Source organism: Danio aesculapii, chromosome 18, assembly GCF_903798145.1.
Source record: "Danio aesculapii chromosome 18, fDanAes4.1, whole genome shotgun sequence".
NCBI lineage: Eukaryota > Metazoa > Chordata > Actinopteri > Cypriniformes > Danionidae > Danio > Danio aesculapii.
In genome coordinates, this window is record NC_079452.1 from 22917331 (window position 1) to 22929401 (window position 12071).

General features: G+C 40.8%; 1 protein-coding gene across 1 annotated transcript in view; it reads right to left on the reverse strand.

Moving 5' to 3' along the window:
- The window catches only part of LOC130245330 (SH2 domain-containing adapter protein F-like), a 107516-nt gene that overhangs the window by 11240 nt on the left and 84205 nt on the right, over window positions 1-12071 (reverse strand). The window contains exons 5-6 of the mRNA XM_056477999.1: window positions 3307-3442; window positions 1893-2012 (exon numbers count right to left, since the gene is read on the reverse strand). Of these exons, the coding sequence (XP_056333974.1) occupies window positions 1893-2012; window positions 3307-3442 (256 nt within the window). The remainder of the gene's footprint in view (window positions 1-1892; window positions 2013-3306; window positions 3443-12071) is intronic.

The window sequence follows — 12071 nt, forward strand, 5'->3', positions numbered from 1 at the left end:
GTGAATCAGAGCATCAAGTAAATCAGTGCATCAGAGAACCATAGAATCAAATGAATCCATCAGATAATCCGTGAATCAGTGCATCAAGTGAATCAGTGCATCAGAGAATCATTGAATCACAGTATCCAGTGAATCAGAGCCTCAAGTGAATCAATGCAGCAGAAAATCAAGTGAATCAGAGCACCAAATGAATCAGTGCATCAAAGCATCAAGTGAATCAGAGAATCAGTGCATCAGTGAATTAGAGCATCAAATGAATCGGTACATCAGAAAATCAGAGCATGAAGTGAATCAGTGCATTAGAGAATCAGAGCCTCAAGTGAATCAGTGCATAAGAGATTTTGTGAATCAGCGCTTCAAGTAAATCAATGCATCAGAGAATCATTGGATCAGACCATCAAGTAAATCACTGAATTAGACAATTAGTAAATCAGAGCATCAATTGAATTAGTGCATTAGAGACTCGCTAAATCAAAGCATCAAGTGAATCAGTGCATCAGAGAGTCAGTAAATCAGCATCAAGTGAATCAGTGCATCAGAGAATCAGTGAATATAAGCATCAAGTGAATCAATGCATCAGAGAATCATTGAATCAGAACATCAGAGAATCAGTGCTACACAGAATCAGTGAATCAGAGCATTAAGTAAATCAGTGCATCAGAGAATCAGTGAATATAAGCATCAAGTGAATCAATTCATCAGAGATTCATTGAATCAGAACATCAGAGAATCAGTGCTACACAGAATCAGTGAATCAGAGCATTAAGTAAATCAGCGGATCAGAGAATCAGTGAATCAAAGCCTCAATTGAATTTGTGAATCAGAAAATCAGCGTATCAGAGCAACAAGTGAATCAGTGCATGAGAGAATGACTGAATCAAAACATGAAGTGAATCAGTGCATTAGAGAATCAGTATATCAGTGCATAAGAGAATCAGAGCCTCAAGTGAATCGGAGCATCAGAGAATGACTGAATCAGAACATGAAGTGAATCAGTGCATAAGAGAATCAGTAAATGAGTGCATAAGAGAATCAGAGCCTCAAGTGAATCAGAGCATCAAGTGAATCAATGCATCAGAGAATCACTGAATCAGAGAACAAGTGGTTTAGTTAACCAGAAAATGACGCCAAGTAATAAGTATGATAATTCACATCCAGCTGGTCATTACCACATCATTAGCATATTATTATTGCTAATATTGTACACTATTCCTTTCATAATATATGAAGCTTATATGGGGTGTGTGTTTGGTGCTGTTGCTCATCAGCGATGTGGATCACAGACTCATCATCGCCATGTGAATATTTGATCAGATCACAATGTGTGTGTGAAGTCTCAGTTTCTGCACGGCTGTCAGGTCTGCTTTAACTCAGATGTGCGTGTGTGTGTGTGTGTGTGTGTTTATACCTGCTCTCTCCTGCTGAGGCACTGATTCAGGCCAGATCTGACTGACTGCCTCTTAAATCGAGGTTTCAGGTTCAATATCAGTCGTGCTCTATTGACAGCTCTTGATTAGCACAGAAAATGAGTTGGAGTCGGGGTTTAGTTGAGGTTATGTGCTTCTGTTTAGATCCAACGGCTGGTATTATCATATAGATAGCATTACAGCACAAACAACACACTCCTGCAGGATAGATTTAGACGACAGATTTCCTACATTTAACTTCAATTTGTTTATTTGTTCATTTCATTTATTATGTAATTTACTTGTCTTTATGCATACACACACACACACACACACACACACACACACACACACACACACACACTTTTAAAAACATTTATAAAAGGAGTGTGTGTGTGTGTGTGTGTGTGTGTGGGTGTGTGTGTGTGCGTGTGTGTGTGTGTGTGTGTGTGTGTGTGTGTGTGTGTGTGTCTGTGAGCGTCTTACTTGAGTGAGAGTGAGAAGTCGTTCTTGCTGGTCTCGCTGTTTCTGACCAGATAACTGGCCTCTTTACACAGTCTGAGCAGAGCTTCTGCATCTGTACGGCTGATGGCACCATGATACCAGCTGTGGAGAAGAAGAGGACAGATCAGAGAATCAGAACATCTGGGAATCACTTAATCACTGCTTCAGAGAATCAGCAAATCAGTGAATCAGTGAATCAGAGCATCAAGTAATCAGAGGATCAGTGAATCAGAGGATCAGTGAATCAGTAAATCACTGCTCCAGAGAATCAGCAAATAGGTGAATCACAGTATCAGAGCATCAAAGAATCAGTGAATTAGAATATCAGAGAATTAGAGATTAAATGAATCAGAGAATCACTGAAGTGTAGTATAAGAGCATCAGAGAATCAGTAAGTCAGAAAATCAGAGAATCAGAGCATCAGAGATTTAATGAATCAGAAAATCAGCGAATCACTGCTTCAGAGAATCAGCAAATCAGTAAATTAAAGCATCAAATAATAAATGAATCAGAGTATCTGAACATCAGTGAATCAGAGCATCAGACAATCAGAGAATCAGTGAATCAGAGAGTCTGAAAATCAGTGAATCAGAGCATCAGACAATCAGAGAATCAGTGAATCAGAGAGTCTGAAAATCAGTGAATCAGACAATTGTTGAATAAGAGAACCAGTGAATTGGAAAATCAGAGAGTCTAAGAATCAGTGAATCATAGAATCAATGAATCAGTGAGTCTAAGAATCAGTGAATCAGAGAATCAATGAATCACAGAGTCTAAGAATCAGATAATCATTAAATCAGAGAGTCTATGAATCAGTGAGTCAGAGAATCAATTAATCAGAGAGTCTAAGAATCAGTGAATCAAAGAATCGATGAATCAGAGAGTCTGAGAATCAGTGAATAAGATAATTAGGAAATAAGAGAACCAGTGAATCAGAAAGTTAAAGAACTTGTGAATCAAAGAACAAAAGAACCGGTAAATCAGATAGAATCGGTGAATCAGAACAGATAAGAATCAGTGAATCAGTCAATCTCTAAATATTAAATCAAAGAACTAGAGAATAATGAATCAGAGAATGAAAGAAGCAGTGAATCAGAGAACCAGGGGATCAGAAAAACAGTACATTAGAAAATCAGAGAATCAGTGAATGAAATAACCTGTCAATAAGTGAATCAGAGAATCAGTGAATCAGAGAATCAGTGAATGAAATAACCTTTCAATAAGTGAATCAGAGAATCAGTTTCTAAGAAAGGGAAATTATTTAAAAAAAAAAGCTGTGAAACTTAGAATCAATGAATTAGTGAATCAGTTAATTAAAGAATCAAGTGAATCAGAGAACGAGTGAATCAAAACACCAGCGTGTGTGTGTGAGTGAGTGTGCATGTGTGAGACTCACAACTGTCCCTCGAGTGGCAGCGCGGGGTCGATTCTCTCTCCGACGCTCTGATCGACTGAACTCGTCTTCATGTTCACCAAACAGGCGCTGGAGTGACGCTGCAGAGGACGATTCTTCTCCACACCGTCAAACTGAACTATAATTCACAAAATACACAACATATACCATATAACACACGACAACACTGCTGCAAAACACTGACACACCAACTCAACACAACACATTACTGTCATTAAACACAGCCTTTCTCCTTACATAATGCAATGATTTCTGCCAATGTTTTTAATATTCATTCATTCATTCATTTTCTTTTCGGCTTCGTCCCTTTATTAATCAGGGGTCGCCACAGCGGAATGAACCACCAACTTATCCAGAACATGTTTAACGATTCTCCCGTATTTTACAGTTCTTTCCCGCTGTCATCCCGTAAAGGTATTTTCCTGTATTTCTCCCATAAGAGCCGATCCTCCCTATATGAAACCCATACCGCCGAACCACCAGGGGCCGCCTCTTACTCTTAAATATGAATCTGTTCTGTGCTTTTATTTCATTTAGGTATGAAAACACTGAAATAAACATAAAAATGTCGCGATTCATTTCCTTTTCATTACAGGCGCCGTTGCCCATATGCAATCCTCAAAACAGTCAGTTCATGTACCGATGCATGACTGTCAGCTGATGTGCTCCATAGTGATAAATAAATCACTATCACTGTTTCCCAACCGGATTCTGCACGCACTCGATTTGATGCGGAGCTCAAGTGGACACTGGGTTTTTTTTTTTTGGGGGGGGGGGGGGGGGGGGGGGGGTGCGTGTTTGAACAGATATATACACGTCATCATCATAATAATAATGATGATAATAATAATGGCGGTTCATTCCGCTGTGGCGACCCCAGATTAATAAAGGGACTAAGCTTAAAAGAAAATGAATGAATGAATAATAATATTAATAACATCTAGACATGTCGATCTTGTTGGGTTTTCTTTTAAACACAACTCATTTTGTCTTTAATGAGCATTAAAAAGTCAGCAAAGCAATCAAATGCATTCATTATAGATCTGTGCGTTTTTAAAGTGACGCTGTTATTTAATGTATACAGAACGTTTAAATTATACAGTGAAGAAAAGATGAATCAGATTTGATAACTTGACTCAATTTCTTTATAATAGCTAATCATTTTGATGATCTGAACTGTTTGCTAATTCATTTGCAGCTTTTTCTAACGTATACTAATTATTATATGCCTTGTAAATAATAAAAAACACGTATGACTGACCCTTTCAGCAGTTTATTTACAATAATACAGCTCCAGATGAACATATTTAATGTTTTGTTTGTTTTTGGGTTGGGGGGGGGGGGTCGGGGGGGCTATTCCTTATTTTCACATCCCAATGTTGACAGGTTTGCATTATATACATTTCAGTAGCCATTTAAGCTGAACACATTCAAACACAATGCTAGCTTCTTTTTCCTTTTGACATATTAACTTCCCACATTAGCAGATTATTTAGCTTCCTTTAAAGAAAAACTCTCTTCATTTTGACTGAAGACGAGACTAGATTTTGTGCTTGTCTAGAAAAAGCTTCTTGATTTAGGAATTTGTAGATATTTAGGCTAGAAACGAGACAAAAACTCAGAGTAAGAACAGCATATTTTGCAGAGGACCGTAATCTTAACACCATAATAATGTCACTTAACAGTAAACTGATATTAGTGACACCTAAAAATAATTACAAGTAAAGCCAAAGATGATCTGTGCCATGTCAAGGTCCAGATTGCTGTTATATACTGATGTTAAACAGCAGACTCAATGTTATTCCTCCAAAAACTGTGTTCATTTGGCAGGGATCTCTATTTCCAACTCTTTAATTGTAATCACAAACGTACTGGAAGGCATCCAAGAGTTGAAAATGAAATCAAAACTGTTGAAATAAAATCCACAAGCGAGCTGTAATTACTCCAGCATGGCATTACTCTCCGGAAAGAGTTTTTGAGGGAAAAAAAAACCCAACATGAGCTTGTAGGAGCAGCGATTGGCAGATGGAGCTCTGTGTGTGCCTGTGTGTGTGTGTGTGTGTGTGTTTTATTGAGCAGAAACTGACGAATACAAGCGCCGGAGGGATTGAAGCTCATCCCGCATGTGATGAAAGCAGATCCACTTCATAAAAACACTGAAAAGCAGTGAAGCGCAGTGACGGCGGCTCACGGGACGTCCTGCATCAAACACACTGATTTATACACACAATAAACACCTGTAGAGGAGTCAGAAATGCAGAGTATGCACACGAACCTTTCAGTAAGCCCTCTCATGTGCTTACCTACGCCATTAAACAAATGACCACTTATTTATTATGCAAAGAGATCCACTACTGACATGAAGACCAACAGAGAAGGAAAAGAGAGAAAAACAATAACATAAAAAGAAGTGTGTGTGTGTGTGTGTGTGTGTGTGTGTGTGTGTGTGTGTGTGTGTGTGTGTGTGTGTGTGTGCGTGCGTGCGTGTGTGTGTGTGTGTGTGTGCGTGTGTGTGTGAGATCTGATTTCATTAAAAATCATTGATCTTCACCGCCTGATTGATATGCAACATAAAAGTCACTGGTTCGAGTCTCAGCTGGGTCAGTTGGTGTTTCTGTGTGGAGTTTGCATGTTCTCCCCGTGTTTCCTCCGGGTGCTCCGGTTTCCCCCACAGTCCAAACACATGCGCTATAGGGGAATTGATCAACTAAACTGGCTGTAGTGTATGAGTGTGTGTGTGAAGTACTGGGATGCAGCTGGAAGGGCATCAGCTGTGTAAAACATATGCTGGAATAGTTGGCGGTTCATTCCGCTGTGGCGACCCTTGATAAATAAGGGAGTGAGCTGAGGCAGAATGAAAATAGTCTCATAACCCTTTCACTGGAGGTTTATCGGTGGTGAAAAACACTTGCTGTGCATAAAGCACATCAGTCTCTGTGTTGGAGGAAACTAAAGGGAGAAAATCAAAGCCCGTTGTAGAGCATCGGTTTCAACAGGAGACTCAGGGGTCACGGGGGTCACAGGGGTCACAGGGGTCGCAAGGGTCACAGGAAGTAGCTGTAGTGAAAGCGCTCATGTTTCTGATGGATTCATCTGTAGCCTCAAGCTACGGTGACCAGATTCACTACAGACAGACCTCTGACACACACACACACACACACACACACACACATCGTGCTCACACAGAGACACACACACTGTAAAACATACATTTCCTACTTGACAGTTTTAGTCTTGTTTCTAGTTCAAATATATAAAAATCCTTAAATCAAGAAGTTACAAATATAAAGAGTAATGTCATGCAAAAAGAGTTTGCATGTTCTCCCCGTGTTGGCGTGGGTTTCCTCCGGTTGCTCCGGTTTCCCCCACAGTCCAAAAGACATGTGGTACAGGTGAATAGGGTAAGCTAAATTGTCTGTAGTGTATGAGAGTGAATGAGTGTGTATGGGTGTTTCCCAGAACTGGGTTGCAGCAGGAAGCGCATCGCGCTGCATAAAACATTTGCTGGATAAGTTGGCGGTTCATTCCGCTGTGGCGAACCCTATTCAATAAAGGGACTAAGCTGAAAAGAAAATGCATGAATGAATCTGCCAATGGAGTAAGACAAATAAACTTTCTTCAAACTGTAAATTTCAGTATTTTCCTTCCTCCACTGGCAGATTATTTGGCTTGTTTTAAGGAAAACACTCCTCATTTTGTGTTGATTGTTCTGAAAACAAAACAAAACCTCTTATTGTCCAGAAAATGCTTCTTGATTTAGAAATGTTCGATATTTAGACTAGAAATAAGACAAAAACTGAGATGAAAATCCCACACGCTACACAAGTGTCAGTATTTTGATAACCGAAAACACATTTAAGACTTTCATGACAGTATAATTAGCAATATTGCACTTTATATGCTGTAACTGTGTTCAACGCTGATCATTAAAATATTTGACAATAATAAATATCAGTTAATTAAACATGCACATAGAAACCCGCTATTTTAAACTGTAATAATATTATAATGTTAGAAATAAGATAAAATATATAAATATTTAAATCCTTATTATGCTTAATTAGGCGGCACGGTGGCAGAGTGGGTGGCACGATCGCCTCACAGCAAGAAGGTTACTGGTTTGAGTCCCTGCTGGGTCAGTTGGTGTTTCTGTGTGGAGTTTGCATGTTCTCCCAGTGTTGGTGTGGGTTTCCTCCAGGTGCTCCGGTTTCCCCCACAGTCCAAACACATGCGCTATAGGGGAACTGATCAACTAAACTGGCCGTAGTGTGTGAGAGTTTGTGGGTGTTTCCCAGTACTGGGTTGCGACTGGAAGTGCATCTGCTGTGTAAAACATATGCTGGAATAGTTGGCGGTTCATTCCTCTGTGGCGACCCCTGATGATGAATTATGCTTATTTATTTATTTATTAAACACTGGTACCTTTTTATTTACTGCAAAGGCACTTTTTGAGGTCAGTGTATACCAGTTGTTCCCAAAGTGGGGGTCGGGACGCCCTGGGGGTTGCAGAACAATGACGAGGGGTCGCTTGGTGATTTCCAAAACTCAAATAGATTTTATTAAACTATTACAATTACCATATTTTAATCAAAAGTCCACAGAAGATAGTTACGTTAAAGAAACAACAACAACATACAAATAAAAATCCATTAGCCTTTAATTTTTTATATTAATATTAAATTTAATTAATAAATGATTATCAAAAATATAGGGTTATTAGACTGCTGCAGTTTTGTGTTGTCAATATGCTCATGTTTATATATGCCTATTGTTGTGTACGCAACATTTGTATATTTATAACCACCTAAAATGGAGGTCGCGAGTCACTGACATTGTTATTTTGGGGGTCGTGGGATGAAAAGTTTGGGAACCCCTGATGTACACCATGGTACAGAATCTGTCAATATTCATACTGATCGTGTTAGATGACATGAAAAGTGTTACGTTACTAGCACAAGCAAGGCTATATCACAGCATGTGCACATAATAAATCACTGACTTGGCACCACTGTAATGTTAGCCTCTCATGTAAACACAAAACAATCTGAAATCTTCATCTGACGCTGCATGTGCACGTGTAATCCAGAGGCGCTAAATGCATGACAATGAGTATTCAAATATTCAAGTGGATAAAAGTGCACCCACTTGAATATGAGCAGGGATAACTGGCATTATGATCATACAGCAGTGTTAAAGTAGACTTGAAGAGCTCAGACTGTGTGTGTGTGTGTGTGTGTGTGTGTGTGTGTGTGTGTGTGTGTGCGTGTGTGTGTGTGTGTGTGTGTGTGTGTGTGTGTGTGTGTGTGTGCTGCATGAGTGGAATGTCATCATTTTTGTTTACTGTTTGGCATAAACTGTGTGCCGGTGAAGAAAAAGGCCTGTTGCCATGGAAACGCGCCTTTCAACCCCATCATAACTGTCAAATCACCATCTGAATGCTCTTTAGGAAGGAGGACGAGTGTGTGTGTGTGTGTGTGTGTGTGTGTGTGTGTGAGTGTGTGTGTCTGAAATGAAGGTGAGTGCTGGAAAATAAAACAAAAGCCGTATAACTGAAGGTGACAAGCATATTGTGACCCTCCAAAACACAAAGTGTGACCCCTACGTGACCCTCATGAAAATGTCTGTAACCATGGCAATAGCAGGGCCAATCAGCATTGGTCATGTGTGTGACATAAGTGCTGTAGCTGGATGCAGATTCAAATGCAGACGCAGACGGACACAGACTCAGACAGAGCCAGATGTAGATGTAGACGCAGACAGATGCAGACTTAAATGCAGATGTAGATGCAGACCAAAACACAGACTCAAACCCTAACATAGATGTAGCCACAGACTCAGATGCAGACTCTGACAGACAGAAAGACAGACTCAAACCTAGATGCAGAGGCAGACTCAAACACATAGATGTAGGCTCAGACAGACTCAGACTTAATCAGATTCAGACCCAGACAGACTCAAAGTCAGACATAGATCTGAATGCAAATAGATTCAGACTCAAACCCAGGTGTAGATGTAGATGCAGACAGACTCAGACTCAAACATAATTAGACTCAATCAGATTCAAACCCAGGCATAAATCTAAATGCAAACAGATTCAGACTCAAACCTAGGTGTAGATTAAGATGCAGACAAAGACTCAAACAGACTCAGACTTAATCAGATTCAGACTCAAACCCAGACGTAGATGTAGACAGACTCAGACGGACTCACACCCAGACATAGATCTAAATGCAAACCAATTCAGACTTAAACACAGATATAGATGCAGACAGACTCAAACTCAAACAGATTCAGACTCAATCAGATTCAGACTCAAACAGACTCAAACCCAGACATAGATCTAGATGCAAAGCAATTCAGACTTAAGCCCAGACCTAGATGTAGATGCAGACAGAGTCAGACTCAAACAGACTCAATCAGATTCAGACTCAGACAGACTCAAACCGAGACATAGATCTAGATGCAAACAGATTTAGACTCAAGCCCAGACGTTGATGTAGATGCAGTCAGACACAGATGCAGATTCCAACACAGATGCAGACAGACTTAGATTCAGACTCAGTCCCAAGCACAGACACAGCCACAGCCACCGACACACACAGATGCTGCCACAAACATATATATATATTTATATACAACCAGACACCGCCACATATGAAGACACAGATGCAGACTACTGCGCATGTCAGGTTAAACGTCAGTCTCTCTGCTTCACCTTCCTCTAACAAACACCCTTCACCATCACTCATAACACACCACAGCAAAACAGACAAAGCAGCCTGTCAAATAAAACTGAGAACAGTGTGTGTGTGTGTGTGTGACAGTGATGAAGCATCTGACAGGTGCATTCAGACAGAGTCGCTGATTTCATACAGTGACTGCTGACAGTAGGCAGTGGGCGTGTCCTCTGATTCAAAGTGAAGGAGAATTTAAATATGCAAATGAGCAGCACTTCCTGATTTTTCCAGATTATTTAAATTGTATTTACTATTTTCCACAACATATTCATAAGTGTGTAGTAATTTTCGGACTGTGATCTTCAGTTTAGTGTTAGATTAGTTGATCAGTTTTGTCTTTGGTACTGCCTAATCTAATGTCTCAGATATATATTACTGTAAAGCATCCTGTGGAGAATATTATAAAGAGAGATCTGTGAGGGGTGTAAACACTCATTAATGCTGAGCACTGTACACTCACCGGCCACTTTATTAGGTACACCTGTCCTTAACGCAAATGTCTAATCAGCCAATCGCATGGCAGCAGCTCAATGCATGTAGGCGTGTAGACATGGTCAAGACGATCTGCTGCAGTTCAAACTGAGCATCAGAATGGGGAAGAAAGGGGATTTAAGAGACGCTGAACGTGGCATGGTTGTTGCTGCCAGACGGGCTGCTCTGAGTATTTCAGAAACTGCTGATCTACTGGGATTTTCACGCACAACCATCTCTAGGGTTTACAGAGAATGGTCCGACAAAGAGGAAATATCCAGTGAGCGGCAGTTCTGTGGGCGCAAATGCCTTGTTGATGCCAGAGGTCAGAGGAGAATGGCCAGACTGGTTCCAGCTGATAGAAAGGCAACAGTAACTCAAATAAGCACTCGTTACAACCGAGGTCTGCAGAAGAGCATCTCTGAACACACAACACGTCCAACCTTGAGGCAGATGGGCTACAGCAGCAAAAGACTACACCGGGTGCTCACAATTTGGCCTCAACATCATGAAAGCATGGATCCATTCTGCCTTGTATCAGCGGTTCAGGCTGCTGGTGGTGGTGTAATGGTGTGGGGGAGATTTTCTTTGGGTCCATTAGTACCAATTGAGCATGGTGTCAACGCCTTGGTGTCAACGGCATCTTCTGATGGATACTTCCAGCAGGATAACGCACCATGTCATAAAGCACCAATCATCTCAGACTGGTTTCTTGAACATGACAATGAGTTCACTGTACTCAAATGGCCTCCACAGTCACCAGAGCTCAATCCAATAAAGCACCTTTGGGATGTGGTGGAACGGGAGATTGGCATCATGGATGTGCAGCCGACAAATCTGCAGCAACTGTGTGATGCTATCATGTCAATATGGAGCAAAATCTCTGAGGAATATTTCCAGTAGCGTCTTGAATCTGACACCAAGGATTAAGGCAGTTCTGAAGGAAAAAGGAGTCCAACCCGGTACTAGTAAGGTGTACCTAATAAAGTGGCCGGTGAGTGTATGTGCAAACAAACTCATCTCATACTTTCAGAATGTTAAGTACATGATAAAAGAGAACAGATGCAGATTAATAACATCTGTCACATTAGTGTATGTGTGTGTGTGTGTGTGTGTGTGTGTGTGTGTGTGTGTGTGTGCGTGTGTGTGTGTGTGAGTGTGTGTGTGAGTGTGTGTGTGAGTGAGTGAGTGAGTGAGTGAGTGAGTGAGTGAGTGTGAGAATCTCTGTTTCCTGATGAACAGCAGAAAACACTCTTGATCCAGTGCCGGACTGAAGCTCTGAGTTAAACCCTACAGCAGTAAATGAAAACCGGTATCAGATCAGAGCGACGGATGACTGAGGACAACTCACAGCGCAAACACAACCTTCATCAGGAGATAAGAGCATTTACACACACCTCACCAGGAGATAACACACACTGAGTGATCACACACACACCGCACCAGGAGATAGCACCCACACTGAGCGATCACAAGCACAAATCAGACACAAGCTGCTGTCCATCATCAGGATTCAGGTCTGAGTTTATACTAAAGACT